The 15,237-nt window shown below is 38.3% G+C and overlaps 1 protein-coding gene across 1 annotated transcript in view; it reads right to left on the reverse strand.

Moving 5' to 3' along the window:
• The window catches only part of LOC140148903 (tumor suppressor candidate 2-like), a 42,573-nt gene extending 40,446 nt beyond the window's left edge, over positions 1–2,127 (reverse strand). The window contains exon 1 of the mRNA XM_072171001.1: positions 1,734–2,127. Within this exon, the coding sequence (XP_072027102.1) occupies positions 1,734–1,885 (152 nt within the window). The 5' untranslated portion in view covers positions 1,886–2,127. The remainder of the gene's footprint in view (positions 1–1,733) is intronic.
• Between the last annotated feature and the right edge of the window lie 13,110 nt (positions 2,128–15,237).

Below are 15,237 nucleotides of genomic sequence, written 5' to 3' on the forward strand. Positions count from 1 at the left end.
CTAGTAATAGGTATTAGTAAGGGTCATCCACAAAATTAGCAACAGCACTGATGCCCCACCAGTGTTGGCTTGGGAAAGGAATATCTGTTTTTTGACTTACTGACTAATTTTTATACCCCTCGGAAAAGATGCGTTATCTCCATGTTATTTGAAGATTCAGGGATTATTTTTGAGTATCATAAGCACTAGTAGTAAGTCCCAGAATAATGTTAAATAAAAGTTTTATTGTATTTCTTCTTTTGTGTAATGAACTTTGAAATGTAAAAATAGGCATTGGGGTTAGTTGAAACATTTGAGGTGGGGTTAGTTGACACGTGAAAATCACATAGAAAAATATGGTTAAAAATTTGACTTAAAAAATTTGTAATATGTTTACCATTTCTTCAATATTGCTTTAATATGGTTAAAAAGCAATAATGCAACTAAAAAGTGCACACAGAAAGTACATTATATAATATTTTAGGCTTCTCATATTTTGGTCCATGGTGACACTTGTCACCTTGTGTCCAAAGTATTGACCCGCGCTCCTACATATTTATTTATTCATTTTTTCACACTGATTGTATGTTAAAGGGTGCCTTCAAGGGAAGTATAACCCTAACAACACAATAATAATTATTTTGAAATTTTTACAAGCCGTGTTTCAACTAACCCCACCCTATGTTTCAACTTACCCCAGGGGTGGGGTTAGTTGAAACACTTTTTTCAAATTTTCAAATTGGATTATATGAATAATCATAAGCAGGTCCAATAAAGTTTAAGGCTGTATTTGTAGCATGTATGTATATGTTTATACTGATATGGTTAGTGTTTCTTGAAAGTAATCGGTTTTTCGTTAAAAAGACGATTTTGTGAAAAATGTTTCAACTAACCCCAATCTCCCCTACGGTAGTTCTCGAGTAAGATTTCCCGATGAATGAACCCCTTCAATTAGTCGGTGTTATGCACTTTCAGTTTCCCATGCGTTTGAATGGGAATTATTTTGCCTACTCGCCACAAGTTTAGGGAGCACATTTCTTCAATATTTTGACAAGATGACATCAAATGTTCTATTCTATATTGTTTGGCAATAATGTCTTTTGCCAATAGTACGTCCAAAGTTGTAATTTTGTTTTTTTTGATTGCAAAGATCGGATATTTTTATTCCCGATTCCAATTCTGCACTCTTCGCAAGGGTGGAGAATTCGGCAGAACTTTGACGATAATTTTGCCTTTTTGGACACTAAAATGCATTCGATCCTTAATTTTGTTTCAACCGAGTCTTGATTTAGCAAGCACAATAAGGTGGGTACCAATTTTATATACCGTACCTTTGATGAAATTTTGAAGACATTTTTCGAATATCTGACCTGCGCAAGTGCCGTTAAGTGTGTATTTTCCATACAGACAAAATGGTGTGAGCCAGTCCTTGCATGTAGGTACGGTATGTACATGTATCGTAGGACTGGCGGCGAGTCTACCTTTAACTCAGAAATTAATAATTACAATCATGTCTGATTCATTTCAATTCTAATTGACATTCATCAATATGATCATGAATCTGGCAACATCTACAATCAACAATGTAGATGCATGCATGTTTGAAATTGGAAAGGGACCGAAAGTGTAGACTCAACTGAACTCTCACTCAGGCATGCAGGCGATTCATCGTGCAAATTTTGCAAATCATAATCATGAAGACATGATCATGATGATAATGATAATTCATGAAATTTATTTATCACTCAGCTCACCTTCTCCTTTTAAAAACAAATGGACTGGCCTTCATCTTGGCCACAGGTCCTCCTTCACCATCAAAGTTCATGTCGCCAGTGCTATCTCCATAGAAATAGTTTGTTACTGGGGAAGTAATCTTGTGCACTAGTGTTGAGCTTTTTCCACCCATTACGTTATCCTCGCTTCATTAAAATTCGGAAATCATAAATAATAAACAGAGTCGACAGACTCGATATAAAATTATTAAAATTCTAATTTTATGGGACTGGCAATTTGCCCCAGGCTGAAATCCTGAGCGGAACCTTTGTTTCCGTTTATAAAGTTGATAACTAGCACTAACACGGATGAGGAATTACGCGAATTTGACAGCTGATTTCCGACAGAAAATTTCCAGTCATGGAGGGTGCCATTTTTAAAGCTCTCACTATGTCACCTGTAGAGGGCGATGTTTAAATGACCTGACTTTACGCAAAAGTAGATTAAAAACTATAATCAATCAAATGGGCTAATGTGGTAATATTGTAGTGTTTACCCATTTTCATCGACAAACGTCAACACAATATTTGTAAATACGTTTAGGTTGAATAAATTAGGTTAAAATATATAACTATAGGAACACTACCCCGTTGTAGATTATAGATACTTTGGAAAAGGTTGAAAAACAGTGACTTCCATACCCGGGCTTCCATACAGCTCAATGGAGAAATAAGTTGCTAAAAGTTCAAATAGCTTTATTTTTTTGTCTTTATTTTTTTGCTATCTACTGATGATAGCAACTCGGAACTCGGAACTCATACCGTAATTAAAGGGGCATTTCGTGATCCACAGCCTCATCCCCCCACTTTTCTCAAAAAAAGTTGAGATCTTTATATCACTGGAAACCTCTGGCTACATAATGTTTATGTACAAAATATTTCTTGCAGATTAATTCGTTTTGCAAAGATATCGTGAAATTTCGTTCTGGTGCACCAGAACGAAATTACAACGCATTGTCTATGGAGCAGTGTAATACACATAATGCATAACTCGCAAACGCAAAATCGGAATCAACTGAAATTTTGGGAATAGGCTTTTTTCGTGGATATGTACTGAAAAATGTCATAAAAAGAGGATGCTAGGATCACGAAACACTCCTTTAAGAATGAAAAAAAAACCTTTCATGCTCATTATATTTAAACGGACAAGATAGCCAAGGTTCAAGTATTTTCAGTGCGACTGGGCAACGGCGGGATGCGGAGTACCGGTACTTCTGCCATTTTCTGGGGTGTAGACACACTCGCTTATAAATGGGACCTTTTTTTTTTTTCAATGTAAAATTAGCATTGTCAATAGTTTTCGGTCTTCTCCAACAGTGCTCGAGGAAACGATGAGGCCCTTTGTTTTTCAAATGTGAGATTCTGAGGGATAATACCCCTAGAGTACCACAAAAAGACTTGGAAGTGATGCTTGTTCTCTAATAAACTTATTTATATCTATGAAGATTTCATAAATCATTCCAAAGTCTTAAAAAATCTATTTTTAAAAAAAATCTGACAAATCCCAGAAATTGAGGAGGGAGGGGACGAGAACCAAAATATTAATTTTACACGGCCTAATGCATACAAAGGTGAATCCGACTTGTATACCTGAATGAACTAGCAGTACTAAAAAAAAGAGCGTTAACTTTCTATCATAGCTACAATTTGATTTCGTGGATGCATGGATCCAAACATTAAATTAAATTAAACGTACCAGGACAATCGAAAAATATTAATACAATAACATAAGCCCTATAAAGGGCCTACAAATTAAACTTTTGTTTTTTCTAAATGGATTGCATTACATTTTACATTTAACTCCACCATGATTATAATATGACCAGCTCCACCAAAACCCGGAAGTCGCCAGGCATGGTTTTGAGTTAATGACATTCCCATAAAAAAAATCAAATTTGGGAATTTAAGGAGTGTTCATATATACTTTTGTGGGGGGTTGGAAAATGTGGGGTAGGGATCCAAAAAAATGTGGGTCCTAAAAAGGGAGGATCAAAAATAATTCAGTCCTTAATAGGGGGGATCAACAAAATTTGAGGGTTGAAGTCCGGGATAAAATGTACGAGAAGGCATGCACATTCCAATTTTTTTTAGTATTACCTATATGCACAGACTATATACAATATTTATTCAAGGAAAGGCAATGTTTTGTCTAATTATTGGAAGTATTTCGCTTTCTTGACATTTCAATAACACATAGTCTGCTATTAGCATGATTGTTCAGTATTCAATTGTGTACTCTCAAGCTTCAAAATCAGCAAAATGTGCAAATTTTGGTGTAGGCACTTTGACTCCAATGAGTACCGGTAATATAACTCCAAACGGTAATTTTTAGCTAATGAGTTAATGATCATAGGCGTAGATCGGGGGGGGGGGGGGTTAAATCCCCACCCAATATTTTGATAGGGAGATGGTCCATACAATCACCCCCCCATGTTGACGCATGTAGGCCTGGTTTCTGACCAAATTAACCCCATATTTGGCCATTTTAACCTAAAAAGTGCTAAATTTTTTGAGCTTCGCGCGAATTCATTCCAGTTTCGTAGCATCACCAATATAGCTTCAATATGCAAGGTTTTTTTGTCTCCAATGAACTACTATATGTGGTGGTGGGTCATGATTGGATGTTATATGTTTGATGTGAACTACTGATGCATATCTCATCAGCTAGCTTAAACTACACAAATTGGTGGTGCGTCTGAATGAAAAGGCGGAATAATCTTCAACTGAACTGAACTGAACTATGGCAAAATTTTTCACACGCTTCGCGCGCATTTGTAACATAAACTTATTTTGTCACCAAAAGGTGCTGGATTATGTAAAAACTCAGGCTAGACATCAATACATTTTCTTCAAGCCCACCCCCCCCCAAAAAAAAAGAAATATACGTCACTGTTAATGACGTATATTTTTGGTTTCTTTTTAGGACATGAAGGGGGGATCAAAAAAATGTAGACCATAAAAAGGGGGATCAAAAAAAAATCCACCCTTTTTTAGAGGGATCAAAAAAAAATTGATGTCCGAGGTTCCAACTTTTTCAACCACCCCCACCAAAGTATTTATGAACACTCCCTTAATTTCATGGTATTTGATCTTGGGACTAAGAGGACTTTCAAATCCTTGAAAGTACTTATCAAAAAGAGGTTTATTTAATCTATAATTGACAGTTGAATTATGATAATCCCTATTCAATCCTGTGTAAAGCAGGAAACTAATTAGCCCATCACTCAGATTAGCAGTTCGGCAAAACATCATCAAGTTATCATTTACAAAATTATCCATATCCTGAAAAGTATTGATGCTATGTATATAATTTTGGTATCATTTTGAAGCTGATTGCCTCGTGCTTACATTTGTATGCAAATCATGAAATGTCAAAAACTCCGACTTGTTCCTGATTTTGCCAGAATGGGTTACATATGAAACTTGAAATTGGAGTGAGAAAATGCCAAAGTTGATTTACAAGAAATCCTTACGGTGGCGAAACGAAAAACACTTGAGACTTTAGAAGATGGAAGTCTGTTTGGAAACTAGGCATGCACTCACATGCATATTATTTTTGGAAACATAAAACTCGGATTTGAAAAACAAAACTACACTTACGCATGGCAAATTATATATATATAATGAAACCAGATAGTAGAAACATCCATTTCTTATAACCTGATGATAAGATTGTAAGTGGTGGAAAACAACAATAATACTTTATGATTTTATTAACATGAAGCCTTGTCAGTTGAAATCAATAGACCCTACAAACATTTTCATGTTTTTAGGATTATGATAACAGTACAATGATTACCAAATTGGTTGCTTCATCATTATCAGAACACAAAACACAGTAAAATATCGGTTTTGTCATCTACACTGCTTACTTGCTTACTTGCTTACTTGATTGCTTGATTGTTGTCCTGTATAGTACATAGTGTATGTTATCTTAGTGTATGAATTTGAATTTTGATATCTTTGATCAATGTATTGTAAACAAGTGTGTGATATATGTATTTTGGTTTGTTTCTCCTTTGAGCACAGAAAAATAAAAGCCCTTTCTGGGCATGAAAAATAAACAAATTCTACACTACTGGCTAGTTATTAAAGTACGTGTTAGGTTATACGCAATAATGTCAGGATAATCGACAGTAAGAACTCAAAGCTATAGCTGAGGAGATCTATGTCGGGCGTGACCGATCGAATGGGGAATGACGTCTCATCCCCATCATGAAGTCTCCGGCAATCACAACATTATGCCTTATAAAATTATGTAAGATAAATAATTATCAAGCACGAATCACATGGTTTTATTTTAAAAAACAAACTCATGGTGACCATAAAAATGAATAAAAACATCCGTCTCTTAAAAGAACACATATTTTACCACTTCTTGGAAATCAATTCCAGTAATACAATTGAGCACGGATAACCATTACGTCATTGCACTCAGACAATTTCAGCTCAGAAATTTTGAATATCGCGAGTTGAGAGCCAACTGTTTTTATTCGTTTTTATGGTCATAGTATGAGTTTGTTTTAAATAAAACCATGTGATTCATGCTTGATAATTATTTTTCTAACATATAAGGCAGAATGTTATGATTGCCGGAGACTCCCTTTAAACTGAGATTTCATTTTGGTGTCAGAAGAAAGCTCAGATTTTTTCATTGCCCATGTAAAATTTAACGTCTTTGACCACAGCGGCCTTCGCCATCGGGCCAAAGTGTTTTTAAAATGTGTAAAAACAACTTGGTTTCAATGCTAATTATTGCATGTTGTAGGGAAGTCTAATTATCTTTATATATAAAATAGCCGAGTGGGCGAGTTTTCGCTGAAATATTTTTTGTGTAAAAACTGAAGCATTCTATGATGTATAAAGGAATATATGAATATTAACTGCACAACGATTCGTGATACCCAATTGTGGTACAGTTGGTGTTGTTTAGGAGGGGGAGAATTGTATTTCAATTTTATATACGTGTTACGAGTCGTACTTGACTCAAGGCCAAAATCACCTTTTACCCGAACTCATGCACGAATGCACAACACAAATACACTGTTTGATTAAGCTAACAAATAACAAAATACTTAACCAGCGGTTTTTTTGTTGGTGATCCTAGAGTTCTTGCAATGTTCTGGACGACTGATGTAATATATCCTTATTCACTTGTCCTGCGAAAATCAGCGAAGTCCAGTGTACACTTGCGTTTATAAATATCCTTGTGTAATGCGTATGAAATCCTCACACTTATCTTCTTACGCTGATTTCTCCAAAAATATATCTCCTTGCGCTGCTTTCTCCATAAATGGTGTTTCTTTCACCAAACGTTCTTTCTCCGGGGAACAGGTTTCTTTAACACAGCTCCGCTGCATTTGACAGATGTGTGGTTTTCATAAACCCAGCAAACTCCAGCAATTCGACAGATAAACTTTAATCCTTTGATGAGGAAGAGCACATTTGTGTGCTCGCAATCTCCTTCGTTTCGTATTAAAATTAGCTAAATTATTGGCTATGTAAACTGGTTAAAATGTACTTCTTATTTGAAGCACGAAGACCATCACACACATGTGGAGTTTCACAATCTCCCATGACATTCTGTAAAGTCCAAACTCAAGCCTCCAGCCTTTTATACCAGTACTCATGCAAAGCCCATCATCTATTAATAAACCATCACTTCAATCACATCTTCACAGATGATACAAGCTTGGGATTTCCCAAGATTAATTATACACATTAACCTTTCTCATTCACTTCCTGGTTTTTTTTCTCTATGGTGCAATACGCTGAACTGGGGATTTCCAAGTTCCAATGTACTCTTGCAAGGTCAAACTCCACCTCACCAGTCTTTGGTTTTTGTTCTTCATCCTGTTGATGAAGGTGAGGGGATTGTGATCCGTGAAAACAAGCACATGGTATACTGTGGTACCCAAATACACATCGAAATGTAGCAATGCTAATAGCAATGCCAGACACTCCTTCTCACTCCTTCTCTCTTTGGTGTTTGTTGAACTTCCTTGAAAAGTAACAAATGGGGTGATCTATTTGATCTTCACCCTCTTGCATCACAACACCTCCACAGCCTATGTCACTGGCATCAACAGTCAACTTGAACTGCTTCTGAAAATCAGGTGCAGAAAGTACTGGTGAACTCATGAGTATTGATTTGACTTTGTGAAAAGCATTTTCACACTGTTCTGACCAAATGAATTTTGCATCTTTCTTCAACAAATCAGTCAAAGGACTTGCTATCTCTGAAAAGTTTGGGCAGAACTTTCTATAATAGCCAACCATTCCTAGAAATCTCATGAGTGCCTTCTTATTTACAGGTGTGGGGTATTGCTCAATTGCTTCAACTTTGGCTTTGATAGGTTGCACCTGACCTTGACCTACAACATATCCCAAGTATGTGACTGTGGCATGGCAAAACTCACTTTTTACCAGATTGACTGTCAGTTGTACCTCAGACAGCTTCTTAAACAATTGAACAATTGATGGAGTTGTTCCATGTGTTGTTCCCAAGTTTGACTGTATACAATCAAATCATCTACATACGCTTCACATCCCTCTATGTCTGTCACAATTTGGTTCACCATTCTCTGAAATGTTGCTGGCGCGTTTTTCAACCCGAATGGCATAACTTTATATTGGTAAAGACCAAATGGTGTACAAAAAGCAGAAATCTCTTTAGCACGGTCTGTGAGTGGAACCTGCCAGTACCATTTCAAAAGATCAAAATTTGCTAACAAATTTTGCATTCCCAATTTTGTCAATGCAATCATCAATTCTTGGAATAGGGTACAAGTCTGTCTTTGAATGAACATTTGCAGCTCTCATGTCTGCGACCAATCGGTATGAACCATCAGGCTTGGGAACAAGAATACACAGTGAACTTCATTCACTAGTACTATCTCATTTTTGAGATGTTCCATTTTCAATGGATTGACTCTGTAAGGATGCTGCTTGATTGGTTTTGTATCACCAACATCTACATCATGAAATGCATCATTTGTTCTACTTGGCGTATCAGGAAATATATTGTCAAATTTGTGAATCAAATTTGCAATTTGACTTTGTTGATCTTGAGAAAGATGACCTAACTCTGAGTCCAAATTAGTGAGCACATCAGAATTGTTCAATTTTACATTATACTCTTTGTGCTCTAGCTCTTTATCCTGTTCAAATGTGACATCAGAATTGTCATCTTTACTCTTGTCTACATTGGCGATTTTGTCTACATTATCAGCATGTTTTACTGTACACACATGTTTTGGAATGCCATTGTCACTTCTTTCAACATACTCTTTGAGCATATTTATGTGGCATAACTGCCTGCTCTTGCGTCTACCAGGAGTCTTGATAATATAATCTTCTTCACCCACTTTTGACTCTACCTCACATGGGCCATGATATCTGGCTTGCAATGGGTGTCCTGGAATTAGAAACAGTACTAGAACTTTGTCACATGGTTTGAACACTCTTTCTTTGGCATGTTTATCATACCACTGTTTCATTTTGGCCTGACCCTGTTTCAAGTTTTCTTTGGCGATATCAGATACTCTGTTAAGTCTATGCTTAAAATTGGACACATAATCCAACAAATTGATATCTGATTTTTCATTGAGCCAATTTTTTATTTCAACAACTTTAAGGGCCCGCGCACTGTGTGTCCAAACACTAACTCAAAAGGACTAAATCCCAAAGTTTTCTGAACAGCTTCCCAAGCAGCAAACAACAACAAGTGCACTCCCTCATCCCAGTCCCTCTGAAATTCCAAACAGTATGTCCTGATTATGTTTTTCAATGTTTGGTGGAACCTTTCTAGTGCACCTTGTGATTCAGGATGGTAAGCACTAGTCTTGAGGTATACTATAAATTAATACATGACCTGCTGAAATACTCCCAGAAGTAAAGTTTGATCCTTGATCAGACTGTATGGATTTGGGGAGCCCCACAAATGTGAAGAACTTAGTTAAAGCTTTCACTATAGTCACTGCTTTAATATTTCTCAAGGGTATGGCTTCAGGAAACCGTGTTGACGCGCACATAATTGTCAGAAGGTATTGATTACCTGACTTAGTCTTTGTTAGGGGGCCTACACAATCAATAATAACCCTACTAAATGGTTCATCACAGGCTGGAATGGGCTTTAATGGAGCAGGAGGTGTTTTCTGATTTGGCTTCCCTACTACTTGGCATAAGTGCATGTTTTGCAATATTCAGAAGCATCTTTTCTGAGAGTGGGCCACCAGAAATGTCTCAAAATTCTTTCATGAGTTTTCTTAACACCCAAATGCCCTGCCATGGAACTATCATCAGTGTGGTAGACTTTTGGCACCACAATTTGGTGCACTACCTTCCACTCTTCATCGGCAGGTGCATCAGGAGGGCGCCATTTTCTCATTAACACATCATCTTGTTTGTAAAAACAGACAAAATTTTGTTCTGCTTCTTCTAAGGTCAATGCCCTTTGATTGATCTCTTTGAGTTCTGGGTCATTTTGTTGCTCCAGAATCAGCTTGTCATGACTTAATGGGGTCTTTCATGTTTTCCCCAATTTGTTCATACTCAGAGGCTGTGTAATTTTTAGGGGTATTTTTATCCCCAGGAGAGGGAAGTTTATCTTCTTTCTCATTCAACTTTGACACAAATGTGTCTTCCAAATTGTAGCCTAAATCATCATTTTTGTTGTCCTCAATTGTTTCTAATCAAGGCTCTCTTACTCATTGCCCGTGTCACTGCACATGCAGGAAATATCTCCTTTTCCTCACCATTATCTTCCTGCAAGCAGGGCTTATCTGTAACTTGGGTCAGGAAAACCCTTCCACCCTGCCAAATCATTTCCCAGCAACATGGGCACTCCCTTGACTGGCAATTCATGGTTACAGGACCAGAAACCAAATCAAATTTCAAGTTAATTCTGTGGAGAGGTACATTAGTATTTCCATCCCAATACACTGGATCAAAGCATTACCTGCTGAACTATTCTCATTAAAGGGCAAAGTTCCTTCCAGAATCACAGAACGTGTACAACATGTGTCTCGCACAATCTTTATGGGCTTTGGACTACCATTATCACCTAGTGATACTACTCCCTCTAACACAAATGGTTCAAATTCCTCACACCTTGTCTGTGTCACCTCCCTTTTGTGGGAATTCTTGTTTCTTGATTTCACTGACTACGTCTTTGACCCAAATGACACTGCACATCCTGCAGTATTATTAGTAGATGGCTGTTGTCTTTGTGAGTCTTATCTTGTTTGCCTTTTAAGAAATAACACAGTGAGTACAAGTTACTTTGGATTTAAATCAGTCCCACATTTTGATTTGTTACCTGAACTCTCTGATCTGAGGTCCCTCTATACCACCAGCACTGTGCTGTGAATTAGACTGAGGTTTCCCTTCTTGTGTGCCACGCTGATTTGATCTAGGTTGATTATGGCTGAACCTGTTTGAACCTGTCATCCAAATGGGTTTTAATGTCAACGTGGACACATTTCTTGAACTCTTCTATAAGAACCAATTGCCTAAGTTGGCCGAAATCATCTTTGACTTCTTTTGAACCAAGCCACCTGTTCTTTTACCACTGTGGCCTTTGACGGTATGTTTATACTTGGTGAAGTTGTTAGCTCAATCGATAAGGCGTTCGACTATGATGCGAGAGACTGCGGGTTTGAACCCGGGCGGTGGTTTAGTACGCTCTCGTGGAAAAATTCAGTTGGTTTGAACTTCCCCTGGACAAGGAACTTGACTGCTAATTGTCTCGTTATAGACGAATCTCATTTCACGCATTCCTACACCTCAATGGCAGCCATTAACTGGGTCCCGGTCGGCTACAATGCACCCAAAATGTGAAATGATTCGGCCTTGGCGGGAATTTTAAACTGCATTCTATCACCCGTTTTACACCTGCGGCGAGAACACACGTAGACAAAAGAATGATGAAAGTTTACAACACAATAGAATTCCCTTCGGCAAAACACACAGCTTCTACATGGTCTATTGCCTTTTACATGCGGTACAAAGAAAATAAAGTCATACACCATATCAAACGGTAATTCAAATGGACGTCTAGTACTTGCGAACAAAAGGACTATGTATGAATAGATGCGACGGGATTACCTGCGGAATTATCTCTATTATTAACCCTCCTCGTCCTTGCATATTCTCTAGGCGTTAGGCGGCTTTTATTCGCACAATTTGGCGGTCAAAATACCAGTTTGGTGTAGCGGGGACCCAGTAATGGCCGGCCAAATCCTGACCATGACTTGGCTCGTGAGATTAACCCGAAACTCGGAGAGCCTATTATACCCTGTATGCGATGGTCATTTGAGGAATGTCTATAAGGAATCACCTTTTACTCAAATTCACATGTATAAACAGCTGTTTGATACAGAGAGGTGTAATGGGTGTGAACCTGGTTTGGATTCCAGAGGGAGTGTGCCTGTAACAGACACAGCCAACAGGAAAGGACCAGCTCAGATCGCGCGCCAAATAAGTTTGCAGTTCCGAAATTTCTTTTTTTTTTCTCAGCCTTGAAAAAATAGGCAGAGCTGGGAAACGAACCCGGGACCTCCGTGTTGTAAAACCCAGTGCGTTACCACTGAGCCAACTGGCAATTAGCTATGAGAAGTTTGATAGTAATCCTTGATATTGCTGAATAGAAAAAATCAATACTGATAGGCCTATTTATCTAATGTACGATGCTGTACACTAGGAATATAATGTGAAATGACTATCAATCGATATACAAAGAATGGTCAAAGGTCAACGTTTCCAAAGAAGTATAGTAATAGATGTAGACGCAAGCTTTCGTGCGGGAAACATAAAAACATAGTCGCCAGTCGTGTGGTTTTTATGAGATTTGATACGAAAAGTCTAAAGCTATTCCAAAATCAGTTCTAGACCCGGTTTCCAGACGACAATGTGTGTGTCGTTACAAGGAATTCAAAGTAATTTGATCATCAAGTGACCCACATAGAGGAATACGACATCTATCGTGAGCCAATCTGCATTCTGTTGCCTGCAAAAGCCGACGATCAGGTAAAAATTCTAAAAGCAGCGTGACTAGATATTTGCGTTAATTTCATGATACGTTTAAAACGCATTGAAAACGCCAAATTGCAGTCATATAATATTAGTAATTCACCCAAGCGAATGGTAACGTAGGTATGTGGAAAAGAACTGCAATAACAATAACAAACTATGTGCCCAATGAGTTGTCTTTGGCATGTCGCTTTTTTGAAATATCACCAAAAATATCGAATTTTGGAAAAACGCCCCAAAATTTAAAACAAACACGAATCTTCCAAAATAAATATATATCAGCACTCGGCGGCCCAGTCACTACCTGCCGCTGTGATTTGGGGTAACTCCAGATACCTGTACTTCAAGTTTGCCCATACCCCACGCCTTAAGTTAACAATATAGCTGAATCAAATTTTGCAAGTCAACATAAAAACATACAATCATTCAGAATTAATCAAAATCCACTCTTTGGTAACTTATCCAGTAGCCTTCTTCTTGTTGTTAATTGTAAAGTTCTATTTCTCAATACTCTTGATGTATTATCATGATTCACTTGTCCTGCGAAGTTCACTGTTCAGCGAAGTCCACTGAAGACTTTTATATCCTTTGCATAAAATCCTCGCAAAGTCGATTATCTCCAAGATGGTGCTACTTTCACCTTTCACACAATTTCTTCAGGCAAACAGGTCTGCATTGGATCCCCCTGTTCCCACTTACATTTACATTTTACATTTACAGGCATTTATGGCGCCATTCACAAAGATACCATGGCGCTTACAAAAATATACACAAAAGTCAAATAACAAGAGAACAGTTCAAGAAAACAAATGAGTCTTTAGCATAGACTTGAACGCGGATGTGGTCGCAGCAGATTTTATGTCCACGGGTAGTGTATTCCATGCCGTAGCGGCTGCAATGTGAAATCTGTTTTCGCCAGTCATTCTGTGGCTGCGTCTTGGAATAGCAAGCCGGTTAGTGTCAGAAGACGATCGCAAGGTACGAGGAGGAACATAAACGGTAAAGTAGTCTGAAATGTAGTTGGGACTCAGTTGTTGCATGGACTTATAGACGTACAGAAGGATTTTAAACAGTACTCGTTGGCGAACTGGAAGCCAGTGCAAGGTCTCTAGGAGATTGGAAGCGTCAGTTCTGCGACCAACTGCAAAAACCAGTCTCGCAGCATTATTCTGTAGGCGTTGTAGTCTTGTAAGGTCTTTGCCGAATAATGAAGTAAAGAGTCCGTTGCAATAGTCTAGACGAGATGAAATGAGCGCAAGAACTGCAAGGTGGCAAGTGTCCTGGTCGATGAATTGACGAATACGCCAGAGATTTCTTAATTGGAAATTGATGGATCTGCGAAGGAAGTTGACATGGCTGGAAAGAGTCATTGTTGGATTGAACATGACGCCGAGGTTTCGAACAGTCTCAGATGGCTTGATCTTGGCTGTGCCAATTGTGAGTTCAATTTGGGGCAAGTGTTTAAGATTGTAAGGTGACCCTGCAACAAAGAACTCCGTTTTAGAATCGTTCAGCTTCAGACAGTTTGATGACATCCAGGTTTTGATTTCATGGATACAGTGAGTCAATGTAGACAGGGCACGCTCCATATCACCGGGAATGCTGGGATTAAACGAGATGTAAAGTTGCGTGTCGTCGGCATAGATATGATATCTAATTCCATGACTGATGGCAATGTCACTTATGGGACGAATATATGCGGTAAACAGAAGTGGGCCCATCACAGAGCCTTGCGGCACACCAAAATCGCTAGTTATGGGATCAGATAAATGACCTGCAACATTAACTTGGCTTTTCCAGTCACGTAGGTAGGAGGTGAACCACTGAAGAGCAGTGTTGGATACAGCAAAGCGTTTTTCAAGACGGCTAATCAAGATGTTATGTTCTATAGTATCAAACGCCGCTGATAGATCGAGGAGCGCTAGGAGGACGACGCATTTTGAGTCAATTTCAGTCAAGATGTCAGTTTGAACTTTTATGAGTGCAGTCTCAGTAGAGTGACAGGCCCTGTAAGCAGATTGCAAGGGATCCATTAGTTGGTGCAAGCTGAGATGTTCAACAAACTGTGTCGCAGCACACTTCTCAATGATTTTAGCAGCGAAATGGAGGTTGCTGACTGGTCTGTAGTTCTTCAGATCATCCTTACACAAAGAAGGCTTCTTAAGGAGAGGAGAAACCACAGCCGAATGTGCGTTGGCAGGGAAAATACCAGTTCTCAGAGAACTATTAACAAGCTCAGTTAATACTGGAAGGTGGAGTTCTAAATGCTGCTTCAAGAGCCATGTGGGCTCAGGGTCTAAAAGGCATGTCGAATTAGAAGACTTAGTGATAGTACGTCTCACATCATCCATAGATACTTCATGAAATTGACTAAATCGTATGCAGTTATCAACACAATGATCAGTACAATTACCACTGTCAATATTCAAATCTTGACGAATTCTGCGGATCTTAG

Source organism: Amphiura filiformis, chromosome 3 (assembly GCF_039555335.1).
Source record: "Amphiura filiformis chromosome 3, Afil_fr2py, whole genome shotgun sequence".
NCBI lineage: Eukaryota > Metazoa > Echinodermata > Ophiuroidea > Amphilepidida > Amphiuridae > Amphiura > Amphiura filiformis.